Below are 17,030 nucleotides of genomic sequence, written 5' to 3'. Positions count from 1 at the left end.
TTAATTTTAATATTAATAAAAATTATAAAACTTTTAAAATTAAAATCGAATAATACTATTACCATAAAGATTTAATAAAATATTTAAAATTTAATTGATTATATAACTAACTAAATATAAATAGTTATGTTGAACTTTTTATTGGATATATAAATATTTATTAATTTTGATGATGATAAATTTCCGGATTAAGAGATTTTTTTTTACATGATTTGATAATTTTTGTAATCTAAATTCTTTAATTTTTTATTATTTATATAAAATTAAATAAATAGTAGTATCTCATAAAATTAAATATTTTAATAAATATAAATTGAATCAAATTAAATATTTATATTATAACTTAATTTAATATTTTATTTTATTTTTTATTTTTATATTTATGTATATACTTCAATAATATTTTTTACTTTACATATATAAAGTAAAAATATTTTACGTTATTCTTTTAATTTACTAAATTATATAAAAATTAAATTTTATTTGATTAAATTTTTTACTTGAAGTTGAACTATATTGGAATAATTTCGTGAAATATATTTAAAAAATAGAATATAATGAGAAGTGAGGTATAAATAAATATAAATAATAATTAAAAATAATTATTTAATTAATAATATAATTATTCAACTATGGAAATAAAAATTTAAAAAAATTAATTAAAATTTAAAATTATAAAAAAATTGAAGAAAAAAAGGACCATGAGATGTTTAAAATTTATAATTAAGGTGTATATTATAATATAATATCTGAGAAAGAAATTGTTTAAAGTGAAATTTATAAATAATAATTTTAAAAAATATAATATGAAATAATTAATATTCTAATTAAGGTATTGAAAATTGTAACATAATACTCTTTAAAATAGTAGAAAAATATGTTAAATTAATTAATTCTCTAAAAATTATATGACATGCCATATGAAAAAAGTGGGATAGAGAAAGATAATATTAAAACAGTGCTCATATATATATATATATATATATATGAGGCAAACATAAAACATACACTTGTTAAATCTTAAAAGAAAATGAAAAATAAGATATAATAACAAATTATTTCTTATTGATGGATGAGCAAATATACAAACTTTGAAATAAAAGCTTTAAATTGAAAGTTTTAAACAAAAGAAATATAACTTACAAAAGTAGTTGAATACAAGAGGAAAGTGGTTTCTCACTATCACTCTTACACTCTCTTTTCTCACTATATTTCTAATGGTATGACTTGAAGAATACAAGAGTTTCTTGTTATTTTTCAGTCTGCCTTCTTCTTTGGTAGCTCCTCTATTTATAGAGGTCTTCAGTCTTGAGTGTCTATAATTGTTGCTTTGGATGCTCTTCATAATGGAGTGAGGGGTTCCACGTCTTTTGAATGCTTTTGATAATGGAGTGAGAGGCTCCATGTTTTTTACAAAAGTTGTCTGCCATGCTTCAACACTGAGGAATCTTTTACTTTAAAAAAGTAAAGGTGCAGAGTCTTTTGTCTTCTTTTTTTCTTTTTAAAATGACTTTATATATATATATATATATATATATATATATATATATTGGGCATTTGGCCCATTCGCGAATTATATTGGGGTCGCCATTTCGGTTTTCAACCCAAGGGCTTTACAAAGATGTTATTTGATGGGCTTAAATATTCCAACACAGTCATCTTCGTTCGAGTCACCATCTAGATCAATTGCTGCTGAGCTGGTACTAGAAGAGGAAGATGAAGCTTTAGATTTTCCTTTTGAAGAGGCGGTTTCTGACAACTGTTTGATCAATTGTAAGAAATCTTTTTCTGTTTGAGCTGTCGCTAGCTTTGGAATAATGAAAGATTTTTGTGCCAGGAAAGTGGTATGTTCTTTCGGAGGTGACAAGAAGCTATTCTTTGAAAGAAAACTTTGTACCATCTTTAGAAATAATTTTTCTTGGTGGTTAAATTTATCCCACCATTTAACTTTGAATCTTCGGGCAATGATGATTTCTCCATCTGCTGCTTGGTTGAAATGAAAATACTATACACATACCCAGGGGAGAAAGAAGTTTGAACAAAATAGAAGTAAAGAGGAAAATGTCTTTCTATTTTGTTTGGTTTATAGTGGGCTTTGAATAGATTAAACAAAGGTAGAACTTTTAGAATTATGGTCTATGGAATATTGCCATAAAAATTTTACCATTGTTTAAACCAATATGGGATTTTTGAAGTTTGTATTGTGCTTGTGTCGAAGTAGAAATGCCAAGAATGGCTTTGTCCTTTGTTTTGTAAAAGAAAGGTATTAAACCAAGCTTGTTGGTAATCCCAATAGTTGAAAGAAGTATTTAGGCTTGATGGGTAGGTGCTTTGGAGGGAAGTTGGAAAGATCTTGGTGAATGTAAATCCATTCTTCAATCTGAAGGGTGGAGAATTCTTTGGATGGTGTATGTGGAATATGCAGGGTCTTTGTGGTCTTTATGCTTTTTGAAGTGTTTGAATTTTGCAGAACTAGTTACCTCAAGGATAGACTGCTAGTAAGATTGGGGCTTTGATATATTCCAGGGTTTAAAGTAGCATCCTGCATCATATCACTGATAAACAAACTTGTTCATTTATGCACAGTAATAAGTCCCGTCTGATTTAAGGGCAGCAAATCTGGTGGCTTGGTTCATGTTTGTTTAGAAAGTTATCTTGATTTATTTTAAAATGAATTTAGAACCTTTTTTTTATAGATCTTCTTCTTTCTCAAACTCTTCTACCTCTGAGTCTTCAAGGTCTAAAAGTTTGGTAAATAGTGAGGAAATCACTATTGAAGATTTTTCAAAGCATATTGATTATTGGGAAATACCCAGGATTCAAAAGAAGTAAATCTATGAGTTTTCAAAGTTTCCTCTCTTCAAAACTGATTTTACTATCAAAACTGAAGAAAGAGATATTCAAATTTCAAAGCTTTTTGAAGAAATTTATCTTTTGAATCCAAAGACCCTCCAAAAGCATAAAGAAAAAGACTATAAGTACATTCATATAGGCCTTATTCAGGTAGGTATAAAGCCCCTTACCAGAGAAAGTTTAGATACTTCTATTTTAGCAGTCCTTAGAGATACTAAGTTCACAAATTTCTATGATTCTTTATTAGGTACTGTTGAGTCAAGCCTTAATAAAAGATCAATTTCTTTCAATTGTTTTCCATACATTATAATTTCTTTAAATGATAAAAATATTTTAAAGAGCATTGTTCTTCAAATAAAGACACATAATTACAAAATGCTTGAAGGATCTATTCCGATAAAAGCATTGATTTTCAAAATACATTACAAAGCTATGATTTCTGCTTTTGGTTCGAAACATAAACTCCATTCACCAAAAGAAGAAACCTTATTCATTCAAACAGATCTTTCTAAATCCAATGCAACTATTCCAAAAACCATTCAATTGAAAGATATCACTCTTCCAGAAGAATGGATTCTTGAAGATGCGACCCAACCTGAATCACCAAAGCAAACAGAGCCAAATACAAATCTCAGAAACATAATCCAGGTTCCAGATGGGAAAGTAAAGCTTACATTCAACAGGAAATCAACCTCTTCCAAATTTTCTGATGATGACTCTTCAACCTCGACTATAGATATTGGAAGGGTATCAAAAATACCTTCTGTTATTTATGCCCTTTACAAAGAACCAACTCCATCACAAACACAACCAAGATTTTCAACATCTGATATACCAAGCTCAAACACCATATTACAGAATGTTGATTACCAAAGCAATATCCCTAGACCCGTTTATAATGAACCAAAGAAAGATGATGATATAGAGACCGTCTCTACCCCCTCTTCATCATCACCATCTGCAATAACTCAAAATCTAGAAGCAGAAATTAACATGATTTCAAAAGATTTTCAAATCAATAAAAAGCTTTTACATGAAGATTTCTATTCAAAGAAAAACCATTCTAAAAAACTTTGGTTTTTTAAACATTTTTTACAAAAAAATGACAATATCCAAGAAAGATACTACCAATTTTGCATACAAAACAAAATCCAAATCAAATTTTTTGATTGGTTTCAGATTTATTGCAAAGAAAACAGTATTCTTTATCCTTTTAAAGAAAAACTTATTAGTCCTATTACTGTAAGGAACAAGACTCCATAGTGGAAGGTCGGAGAAAACCAAACCATCCAATCTGAACATCCTCCCTTTAGGAAAATAACCATTTCTTATGGAGAGAACGAAATAGAAGCCACACCTTACTAATTAGTTGGAGAAGAGCTTAAGAAAAATGTCAAGAATATTATTCAGCAGAACAATTTCTCGAATACCTATCTTAACACAATGGGGATAGAAAGCCAAATTCAAAACCTCCTACAGTCTTCACCTCTCCAATTCCCAACACTGGTCATCCGGAAGAGATAAGCCAAACAGAAAAGCTCAAAAATCCGGTCTTACCTCTGGTCAAGACCAATTTCGAAACCGAGTTTGTTAGCAAATTAGCCACTTCTGAGTCCTCCAAAAACCTAGTACTCGATACTCCTCAAAGCAGTAGGAATATCAGTGCTATAGATCAAGCCCAATGCGATGAATCTAATGATTCAGAACTTGAAAGTGTCACTGAAAAACCTTCCAACATCAACAGATTGGGATGGCAAGCCCCTAGATTGACTTGGCATACTTCTAGGAATACTGCCCCAGATCTAGGGATAGAAAATAGAAATAATATCCTTACCCAATCTAGATTCAATGCATCTTCCGTCTATGAATGGAATATAGATGGAATGTCAGAATACAACATTCTTGGTCTCTTACAACAGATGACCATGGCAGCCAATGCCTACAAATCCCAAAGCGGTACCTCTAATAGAGCCATTCCCGAGCTCCTTATAGCTGGATTTTCTGGCCAGCTTAAAGGATGGTGGGATTACCATCTCACACAAGCACAGCAGCTCCAAATCCTAGGTGCCATCCAAACTACCATAGAAGGGAACCCCATCTTAGATGAGCTAGGAAATCCTACTGAGGATGCTGTGTCAACCTTAATTTTAACGATTTTCCTCCATTTCATAAGAGACCATTCTCTTCTAAAAGATAAGAATAATGAGCTTCTCAGCAATCTAACCTGTAATAAGCTTAGCAATTTCCAAGCTTATAAAGATACTTTCCTTACCAGAGTCATGCTTAGGAAAGATTCAAACCAACCTTTCTGGAAAGAAAAATTCTTAGCTGGTTTACCTAAGATACTAGGTGAAAGGGTTAAGAATACCATAAGAGAAGCCCATAATGGTCAAATCCCTTATGATTTCTACACTTATGGTGAATTAGTTAGCCTTACCCAGAAAGAATGATTGAAGATTTGCCATGACCTTAAACTCCAAAGACAACTCAAATGGAAAATGAAGAAGACTAAGCAAGAACTACGTAGTTTTTGCAACCAGTTTGAATATAATCCCATAGAACCTTCCCCTACCTGCAAAGGAAAATGCAAAGAAGATTTTCCTAAATCTTTTAAGAAAAAATATTTTTTCAAAAATAGGAAAGCACCCAAAAACAAAGAGAATTTTTACAAAAGACCATCCTCTTCTAAATTTCCAAAACAAAATTTTAAAAAAGATTTTAGCAAATTTACTTGCTACAAATGAAGAAAAAAGGGTCACACTTCAAAGTATTGCAAGTTTTCTAAAAAACTTCATGAGCTCCAAATAGAAGAAGAAATTTTGAGCAAAATTTCAGCTCTTCTTATTGATTCCTCTGAATCAGAATTTTCAAATAGTGAGGAAGAGTTTCAAATTGATGAAATTAAAACCTCATTCGATTATTCTGAGTCAGATTATGATGATATTCCAAAGAATATTAATATGCTCACTAGACAACAAGAAGCTCTTTTTGAAGCCGTCAAACATATTAATAACCCTCAAATCCAAAAACAAGTTTTGAAAGAAATTCTAAAAACTGAAACCCTCGTCCCTTCCTCTAGTAAGAACACCTATAATCTTACTATGATCTTGGAAAAAGAAAAAAAGTTAAAAAAAAACCCTCTCCCTACCGTCCAAGAACTTTAAAAAGAAATCAAAGCCATCAAAACAGAGCTCAAAGATTTGAAAGAAAAACAACAAAATGATTCTGTTTTGCTCCAAAGCTTGATTCTTAAACAGAATAGTGATTCTGATTCTGAAGAAGAAAATGATTTCCAAAATCTTGAGGTTTCTGAAAATGTTCCAGAAAACTTCATTAATGTTTTAAAAGAAATAACCTCAAGAAAATATTTGATCCAAATAAAACTCATTTTTCCTGGTGATTTTCAGATAGAAACTATAGCTTTGTTTGATACAAGAGCAGACCTCAACTGTATCAATTATGAGTTGGTTCCTAAAAGATATCATCAAAAAACAAAAGAAAGGCTCACCTTAGCCAATAGTTCAAAGATCAGAATTGCGGGAAAAACTGAAGCTACAATTCTAAACAACAATATTGCTCTAAAAAATATTTTTATTCTTACAAAGGATTTACAGCAAACTGTTATTTTGGGAACTCTTTTTATAAATCTAGTTACTCCTTTCAAAGTAACTACTGCTGGTATCATTTTTAAAGCTAAAGATCCAAAGATTGTTTTTCCTTTTATAGAAAAACCCAAGAAGAGAAATCTCAATCTTATAAAAGCTCACTCAATTTATAATTTTTAAATAAATGCTTTGATTAAAGGAAAACAAACCCAGTTTTCCCACCTAAAACAAGATATGGGTTTCAAAAGAATCCAAAGTCAATTGCAAAATGAGTTTGTTCAAAGAAAAATTTTTGATTTGCAAAAGAAGATTGAAAAAGAAGTTTGTTTTAATCTTCCTAATGCTTTTTGGAAAAGAAAACAGCATATGGTAGATTTACCATATGAGAAAGATTTTTGTGATAAACAAATTCCCACCAAAGCCAGACCCATCCAAATGAATGAAACCCTAGAAAGCCATTGTAGAATAGAAATAAAAGATTTAGAGCAAAAGGGTTTAATTACCAAATCCAGATCCCCCTGGTCGTGTGCAGCCTTCTATGTCAACAAAAATAGTGAGATAGAAAGAGGAATGCCTAGGTTGGTAATTAACTACAAACCTTTGAATAAAGCTCTAAAGTGGATTAGATACCCCATTCCAAACAAAAAAAATCTTCTTCAAAAGCTTCATTCTGCTTTTATTTTTTCAAAGTTTGATATGAAATCAAAATTTTGGCAAATCCATATTCATCCTAAAGACCGGTACAAAACTGTATTTACAGTTCCATTTGGCCAGTACAAATGGAATGTAATGCCTTTCGGATTAAAAAATGCTCCTTCTGAATTTCAAAAAATCATGAATGACATTTTCAATCCTTATTCAAAGTTTTGCATTGTCTATATCGATGATGTGTTAATATTTTCAAATTCTCTATAGCAACATTTCAAACATTTGGAGACATTTTTCTATGTTGTTAAGAAAAATGGTCTTGTAGTTTCAAAGTCCAAGATATCTTTATTCCAAACGAAAATTAGATTTCCTGGACACTACATCTCTCGGGGAACTATCACCCCAATTGAAAGGTCTCTAGCTTTTACTTCAAAATTTTCAGACAAAATTTTAGAAAAAACTCAATTGCAAAGATTCCTTGGCAGTTTAAATCATGTCATGGATTTTTATCCAAATTTGAACTGTTTAGCAAAGCCCCTCCATGATAGATTAAAGAAAAACCCCCATGCATGGACTGATGATCATACAAAGATTGTCCAAAGCATTAAAAAGTAAGTTTTTGAAATTCCATGTTTACACCTAGCTGATCCATCTGCATTCAAAATTGTTGAAACTGATGCATCAAATTTAGGATATGGTGGAATTCTTAAACAAATTCAAAACAACAAAGAATACATTGTCCAGTTTACTTCTGCACACTGGAATGATACACAAAAGAACTATTCAACTATCAAAAAAGAAATTCTTTCGATAGTTTTATGCATTTCAAAATTTCAAAGCGATCTTTTAAATCAAAAATTTCTTTTAAGGATTGATTGTAAATCTGCGAAAGAAGTATTACAAAAAGATGTTCAAAATATAGCTTCCAAACAGATTTTTGTCAAATGGCAAGCTATTCTTTCCGTTTTTGATTTTGAAATCGAATACATAAGAGGAGATTCGAATTCAATTCCAGACTTTCTAACCAAAGAGTTCCTTCAAAAACAGGAGTGACAATGCCAAGAAAATCGAGAGCAAAAGACAAAGACGAAAAGCAACAAAAGCTGTTCAAAGCCAGAAAAAGGAGATTCTACCCTTTTCTTCAAAGCCTATCAGAACCTGGATTGAAATCATCCAGGAAAAAATGAAAGAAGACCCGGTCCAAAAGCAATTCCATATTCAGGAGTGGCTTGCACAGCAAACTCTCGAATTTTTAAAGATGGTCGAAGAATATTCAAAGCAAGTAGTAGAACTTTACCCCGAAGTCTCTCCAAAGACATCCTCCTCTTCCAACAAAGGTAAAGGTATACTTTCTATCCCTTTTTCAAAACCTGAGATAGCAATTTTCCCTCAAAACCTATCTTATAGCTCTCAAGGTATTTCAAAGCCTAACTCATAAGAAATAGTTTTGTCCCAAACAAAACTTTTCAAAACCAATGAGTATGTAGAAAAGTAAAATTTTCAAAGCATTTTAACTATTGAGGAAGGATTCTGTTCAGAAAGCCCCTCAAAACTAGTTTCAAAAATTTTCCCTCCAGGATGGTACTTTAAACCCTGGAATATATCAAAGCCCCAATCTTACTACCAGTCTATCCTTGAGGTAACTGGTTCTGCAAAATTCAAACACTTCAAAAAGCATAAAGACCACAAAGACCCTGCATATTCCACACGCACCATCCAAAGAATTCTTCACCCTTCAGATTAGGGAATGGATTTACATTCACCAAGATCTTTTCCAACTTCCCTCCAAAGCACCTACCCATCAAGCCTAAATACTTCTTTCAACTATTGGGATTACCAACAAGCTTGGTTTAATACCTTCCTTTTACAAAACGAAGGACAAAGCCATTCTTGGCTTTTCTACTTCGACACAAGTACAATCCAAACTTCAAAAATTCCATATTGGTTTAAACAATGGTGAAATTTTTATGGCAATGTTCCAGAGACCATAATTCTAGAAGTTTTACCTTTGTTTAATCTATTCAAAGCCCACTATAAACCAAACAAAATAGAAAGACGTTTCCCCCTTTATTTCTATTTTGTTCAAACTTCTTTCTCCCCTAGGTATGTGTATGGTATTTCCATTTCAACCAAGCAGCAGATGGAGAAATCATCCTTGCCCGAAGATTCAAAGTTAAATGGTGAGATAAATTTAACCACCAAGAAAAATTATCTCTAAAGATGGTACAAAGTTTTCTTTCAAAGAATAAACATACCACGCACGGGAAATCTTTCATTATTCCAAAGCTGGCACGTACGAAATGAAGAAGATTTCTTACAATTAATCAAATAGTTGTCAGAAACCACCTCTTCAAAAGGAAAATCTAAAGCTTCATCTTCCTCTTCTAGCACCAACTCAGTAGCAATTGATCTAGATGGTGACTCGAACGAAGATGACTGTTTTGGGATATTTAAGCCCATCAAATAACATCTTTGTAAAGCCCTTGGGTTGAAAACCAGAAATGGTAGCCCAATATAATTCTACAATGGGCCAAATGCCCAATATATATATATAAAAAGTCATTTTAAAAAGAAAAGAAAAAAGACAAAAGACTCTGCACATTTACTTTTTTAAAGTAAAAGATTCCTCACTGTTGAAGCGTGGCAGACAACTTCTGCAAAAGACATGGAGCCTCTCACTCCATTATCAAAAGCATCCAAAAGACGTGGAACACCTCACTCCATTATGAAGAGCATCCAAAGCAACAATTATAGAGACTCAAGGCTGAAGACCTCTATAAATAGAGGAGCTACCAAAGAAGAAGGCAGACTGAAAAATAACAAGAAACTCTTGTATTCTTCAAGTCATACCATTAGACATATAGTGAGAAAAGAGAGTGTAAGAGTGATAGTGAGAAACCACCTTCCTCTTGTATTCAACTACTCTTGTAAGTTATATTTCTTTTGTTTAAAGCTTTCAATTTAAAGCTTTTATTTCAAAGTTTGTATATTTGTTCATCCATCAATAAGTTATATATATATGTTTGTGTTTAACCAGCTCCGGGAATAGATAGAGGAGTCGCAGTGACAACGCCTTTCAGCGGTAGTCCCCTTTCTTACTTCTTACCGTTCATGTCATTACCTTCTCTAGTCAGGGAGGGTCTTTCATTAAAAAGGGGGAAAGGGTGCTTGTTGCCGCTTTATTAGTAAGTAAGCTTATTTTATATCATGCAGATAGATGTTTATCGGCTAAGAGTACTGAACGGAAGGAAAATTTGACTTTCCTATGATACAAGGAATAATAGATTGATTTCACCTTTATTTTATTCTACAAAAAAAGCGATGCGAGAACATATTCTCTTATCTAAACTTCTTCCCTATGCTATATATATATATATATATATATATATATATATATATATATATATATTAAATTGTATAAAAATCTAATTTAAAGATTACTTTTTAATAAATATATTCAAAATACTTTATTTATTAATATAAAAATTAATTATATTAATAAAGTCATTTTACTTAAAACTAAGCTCTGTGAAAACAATTTCAATAAAATATATGTAAGATAGAATGAAAAGAAAGTTGAAGGGTATAAATGAGTATAAATAAGATGATTAAAAGAAAAAATAATTTTTAATTAATAAAATAATTTAAAAAATTAATCAAAAATTAAAACTATAAAAAATAATTAAAAAATTATAAGATAATTAAGATTTATAATTAAGTTGTTTCATGTTGTAATATAATACTTAAAAATATTATTCAAAGTGGAAGTCATGAAAAGGAATTCAAAAAGATGAAGGTGTGTGAGATCACTATATATCATAATTAAGATATTAAAGTTGTAATATAATATTTTATATAAAATAGTAAAAATATTAAATTGATTAATTTTTAAGAATTAAAAAAATAAAATTCATATAATATACCATGTATAAGAAAAAATATTAAAATATTAATTTATCTAAAACGAATTATAAAAAAGAATTCAAAAAAGTAGAGGAGTGTGATAACTAAAGTGTTGAAGTCGTAATATAATACTTTATATAAATAGTAAAAAATATTGAAATAATTAATTTTCCAAGGACTAAGAGAAATAGCATATGAAACGTAGGAAAAAGAAAACAATATAAATATTGTAAATTAATTTCCTTTAAAATATCTATATTCTTCTCTTGAATTAGGAAAAATAATTTCTGTGCATTAATTTTTCTAAACACCCAAAAAATAAGATAATGTTGAGAACTATTAAACATATTTTAAATTTCATAGCCTTAAATAAAATAAAATATAACATTTTGAGGATAGCGTTAAATCCTTCGGACATTTGATAGCAGAAACAAAATGATAAAACCATCCTTGAATGTAATAAAATTACTAAATTCTATAATTAACATTTTGGCAGTGCTTGTAAGAAGCCTGTTTTAAACATTTAAATCTTCAATACATTTATTTGTTGTGCAATATATATCAGAAATTCAAAAACAAGTTCAAATGCAAATAATGATATAGAGATTACAGAACAACCTAATAGCAGTTAAAAAGGAGAGTAACTGGTACAAGCTTTTGTAATGGAGGAAGTGAGTCATTTTTGTTTCAGACTATATGGTCATACAAGGAAGGTATTGTGACTATAATCGACATGTAACAGCAGTAAACATGAAAGTAACTAGCTGTTACTGTTGCAAACCTAAACGCACATCAAGCGGTAAATGAGGTTGGCTCAAGTCTAGACCATGAGGTGCGAATCAAAGTTTAAAGCCCTCACCCTGAGATGTAAATTCATAGCTCCTTTCAGTCTTTGTAGATGGGTGAGGAGTTTCATTCACAGAAAGAATGATTTAAATCTCCACCAATTCATTGCAAGCTATGGTGGACCAGAACTCACAAAAAACATGCGTGTTTTCTGCAATAGATGAGCAGAGAACATCAGATGTACTATTCAACCCACTCCATTGCAAATCGAGTTAAATTTTATCAATATAAAGCAGACTAAACAAGCTAAACATTGTAATGAAGTAAAAACTAACTAAAACATCTGTAAATTCTAATAATTTGATCCCAAACGAGCACCCGTCTGTACGTGCCAGGACAGGAGATTATAACACCAAGGCCTTCATGAGCAGAGGTCTTTAAGTTTACATCTGGAAACATAAGATTTTAACGATATGGAAAACAATTGCTAACATATTACCTCATCCAAAGCATAATCATCTCATCAAGCCAGCTGCAAAGTTCAAATAATTAGTAAAAGATTAAACCGACATTATATTATACACAGCACATTTCAGATAAAAGATTTTGCATCAAAGTCGTAAGAAACATAAAAAACAAGTCCTCCTCCCAAGTTTACTTCAAATCTCTCATTTTCTTTTCATCATTCTAATCTACTTGTGCACACATCGAGTTGGGTCTCATCCATTGATCATTGTTCAGATCCTGGACCGCTTCTATAATCAGTTACTGATCATATATAAATTGCTATGGAAATTATTACAATCCGCAATGCAAATCTTTTGTATCAATCTGGCGATCTGGTTGCAACCCTTGATTGCACAAATAGTTCACATAACATTCAAAAAAGGAAAGATAAGCAGAATACAGCGACTTGTTCAAGAAACGTTCATAACTTTTCAAAAAACACTTGTTTCATCAAACTGTTAAAAGAACAGTAAATTTACAACATTTGAAGTATGTAAGATAACTATGCCTGACAACTACATTGGATTCCAACATAGATAACATGTCTGATATATCATCCCTGTTCAAGTAACTTTGCTAATTGGTATTCATTAACTGCCAAGTAACACTCTCAATCTTTCAGTAGGGGGGGTTGTGGTGGGTGTGTGGAACTGCATGAATTAAATATGCTGAAATGTATGAAATGGTTTAAACAAGAGCTCAAAAACTATGCGATGCATTCCTCAATACTGTGAAGGCAATGAATTCCAAGTGCATATTGAAAATTTAGATAACAATCTTAATGATACTAATTACATGAGTCTATATAGCCTTTTCTGTATGATCAAAAAATCTATTTATAAAACTTGATGGCTGCCAAAAACAACTCAGCTAACAACTCTAACAAACTCAGTTATTAAAAAGGCATACATTTTGCTATTAATAGCAATGATGCGGAATATCATGCATGCCTCAGATGACGACAAGAACGTGCATGGCTCATGAAGTCTCAGATAACAACAGTAGCATATTTAATTTATCTACAAATGACACTTTCCTAAACTTGATTAAAAACCGGTAATCTAACCTTTCCTTTTTCTCATCTTTGTTCTGTAAAATTCACATTTGGTAAGAGATGCCGTGTAGAAATGAAACGTGGAAGCCAGTTACGTCATGCACCAAGAATTTGGGTTCCAACCAGTGATCTAACCTATTCCTTTTCCTCCTTTTTGAATCTACTAATGCAAATTTGGAAAGATATAGAATGCAGATATGAGACGTGGAAGTCACAATCACATCGCAGTGCACCAACAAATTAGCACAAAAGAATACCTAATGAACAAAAGCTCTAAAAACGGCATTTAATCCCAAAAATACTGGGAACATAGTCATTGTTATTAAAAATCTCTACCCATTATACTGATAGTTCTTCTGTACAAAGGCAGATACTCAATAACATAAGAGTATAATATTAATAGTTCCACCAATGCATTGATCTCCTTTCTGTATAGGGAAAAGGTACAAAAACAAGATACATTTGTTACCCCTTCATCTTTACAGGCTCATAATCCACAAATTTCAGCTGATGTCAAAATGCTACGCAGTCATTTAGCTCCAAATTCATATGAACAAATCATCTAACCCTGTACGAACAGCAGAACTATATCATCAGCTCTTTCAAAAGAAAGCACGAGGCATTTCACTTGAAAATGAAAAAGCCATGCTCGTGTATGCTTGATAAATTGCTATTGCTTGGAAGCCATATGATCAAGTATGCTTTTAATTTAATTTAAATTGTTTTTCCTTAATTTTAAGATTTTGATTTCTTTCTCACTATTTTCCAATAAAATCACTATATACCCTAAATTATATTCCCATTTCAATGAATTACTCAACTAAAAAACATGAATATCAATATTGGACCTTTCTAGGAGCATCAAGAATTCTGTATACATCAGGAGTAACAGATGCCAACCATAATCCAGGAAACAAGTACTGCAAAAAAGACCATCATAAACAAAACATTAATAATAATAATAATAATAATAATAATAACAATAATAATAATCACATAAAAAGTAGAGAGAAATTGACATTACATCAAGTTGTTTCTGAACATGCTTAGCTCTCTTCTTAGGCCTTCTAGCAGGTTTTGACCCAGTCAACGCATAAACATCTTCCTCAATTTCCTCTTTAGTAAGAGAGATGGAGAATTTTACCTTCTTCTCCTTCTGTTTCTCTTTCTTACTAGTAGCATTACTATTACCATTCCTTTGAGGCCGAGTCAATTCAATTCTACTCGGTTCCTGACTTTTGATCTCCTGTGAAGCAGCAGCACCAATTTTTAGTACACCTCCTCCATTCCCATTATTATTATTGTTGTTATTATTAACAGGAGGAGTGTTGGTCATGGTTTTTCTCGGCCTCAGATTCCATGTCTTAGTCAACGTTTCCTCAGCGTCGTCCATAACAACTGGTGAGGTATTATCTCCTGTATCTGCAACAGCATCATCATCGGTGCACTTGCTATTACTACTCTTAGTCCTGATTCGAATAAAGATCTTTGATTTCTTATCAGAATTGTCTAATTTCATCTCTGATTTCGCATTGTTGACGACAGGGTCGCAGCCATGGGAGTTAGCGGTGGTGTCACGGTTAGGGGATTTGAGAGAGGAACTATTAGGATTACGAACGCGGTGGTGGTGGTGGCCATTGGTAGGATTCAGTGACCATTTTAGGTCTTGTAGAGGGAAGTTATGGAGAGGCTTTTGATGAGGTTTGAGAGTTGAAGATGCCATGCTGCTGCTGCTGCTGCTGCCGTCGCCGTCCCCTGCGTTTTCAAAATTTGAAGCGTCTGATGTTTCTTTTTGTTCGTTGATTAGACGAAAAACCATTGATTTATAGAAGAAAGAAGGGTAATAGTTTGTAGAGAAGTATCCAAAACCCTAAATAAGTAGAGAGAGATGAATGAGTTGGAGAAGAGAGGAGCAAGCATGTGTCTGTGTAGGAGAGAAGCAGTTACTTGCTATTTGTATTACCTGAACCTGAATTTATAACCAACAAATAGCCTTCGCTACTTTTTTATTATCTCCCTATATTGCCCCTCTTCTGGATATTTACTATAAATATGATAATTAATAATAATTACAAAGATTTGGGTTCTATTACATATTCTTTTTTAAAACTCCGACCCACTTATTCATTCCATTCTCTATTAATACATCCATTTCCAAATAAAATTTATTTATATTATAAATCTCACTAATTAAAATTAAAATTAAACGCCTGCATAAAATCATATGTAATTTACCTAATGTTAAATGATGTAAAAGGCTTACTCCAAATTGGGTTTGAGATGGAATGTGGATTTGAATGCATCAATTTAAGGAAATTTATTTGATGTTTTTGCAATTATGCCCTTTTCTTCTGCCAATGCCAGGCCCACCTTAAGTTGCATCGCATTCACACTATGATATACATATATATATTTCATCAAATTTCTAATCATAAAATGTGTTTTGTTTCCAAACAAGCTTATAACTATAACTTAATTATCATAAATTATAGAGCTTTATTCAATATAATTTTATTATTAGAGCGCACAATTGAATACACCATCCAGATAAATACGTAATAAAAATAAATTTTATATCCAGTATTAACTATAAAAATATGAATTACTTCAAATACATTATAGCGGGATAAATATATATTTAAACACTTGAATTCAATGATTTACTCACTTATAAAATAAAGTTTATAAATATCTTTTAGATTAAATAAAAAAATAAAATAAAATAATAGGAAAAAGGATGAACTATATGTATTCCACCTAATACATGAAATTGGAATCCATGTTCCAGATAAACTTGCTTCATTTGGGATATGGAGTTAATATACAAAATCTATGTGCTAAGGTAACCCCACTTGATATAGATGTCAAGTAAACCCATGAGAAAGAAATAAATCTAAAATCATAATCCAACTTTATTCAAGATGCTCATAATTAGTATGCACATAATTCAGAATCTAATTAGTCACTGCTAATCATCTATTTTTGGATATTTTGCATTTTCCAACAAAGGTAATTACTTGGGTTTTTTCTTTTTAACTTTTTTTAAAACGTTTCAGTAATTCAAGAATACAAAAGTCAAAACTATTTTTTATTTTTTTTATTTTTGATACGTGTGAGGCATGCGAGATATAAGGTGCAGTTAAATACACTAAAGAAAAATGAAGAATATCACCTGTACATGAAAAATGAAAATAAAAAATAATAATAATAATAATAATAAAGATTCAAGTTTCTTGTTATTTGAAATTACTATTGACATGGCATTTGATAAAATGCATTCCAAATTATGTTTGATGATTTAAGTTTTAAGTTCAGATACAAAGTAGATAAGTATTATTCAGTGAGATAGTGACCATCAAGAGAACAATAGAATCAACCTCTTAAAAACCCGAATATCGAATCGGTTAAGTTTTTTATTAATTGGGCATTTAATTTCTCGGTCCAACTAATTTGATATATTCTTTTTGGTTTATTAGAAAATAAACTGTAATTATAGAAAAAAAATTCTCGGCTAATAATCCACACTTGAATTCAATCATTTATTCACTTTAATATTTCAAAATTGTATATAATTTTGATAAATATATTAATTTGTATATTTTTATAATATTTTAATATATAGTTTTATTTTTATCTATTAAACAGTATAGTTCATATATTTATCAAATTAAATT

General features: G+C 30.9%; 1 protein-coding gene across 6 annotated transcripts; it reads right to left on the bottom strand.

The window, feature by feature from the left end:
* Positions 1-11,593: 11,593 nt before the first annotated feature.
* On the bottom strand, positions 11,594-15,320 carry LOC8265807 (putative uncharacterized protein DDB_G0285119). 6 transcript variants are annotated; one of them, XR_007217716.1, is made up of 5 exons: positions 14,381-15,320; positions 14,205-14,276; positions 13,369-13,924; positions 12,295-12,327; positions 11,594-12,006 (listed from the first exon to the last, which is right to left on the bottom strand). XR_007217716.1 is itself a non-coding variant. In XM_002511566.4 (3 exons), exons 1-3 carry the CDS (start codon positions 15,173-15,175, stop codon positions 13,919-13,921), a joined length of 873 nt encoding a protein of 290 aa, XP_002511612.3. In that variant the 5' UTR covers positions 15,176-15,320; the 3' UTR covers positions 11,594-13,918. The 6 variants fall into 6 exon arrangements, 1 of the variants encoding a protein (XP_002511612.3); XR_003080872.2 differs by having other exon boundaries at positions 13,826-13,924; XR_003080870.2 differs by having other exon boundaries at positions 12,295-13,924.
* Positions 15,321-17,030: the final 1,710 nt, after the last annotated feature.

This window comes from Ricinus communis, chromosome 1 (genome assembly GCF_019578655.1).
Source record: "Ricinus communis isolate WT05 ecotype wild-type chromosome 1, ASM1957865v1, whole genome shotgun sequence".
NCBI classification, from domain to species: Eukaryota; Viridiplantae; Streptophyta; class Magnoliopsida; order Malpighiales; family Euphorbiaceae; genus Ricinus; species Ricinus communis.
Note: the sequence above shows the minus strand (reverse complement) of the source record. Positions and strands in the feature narration are given on the sequence as shown.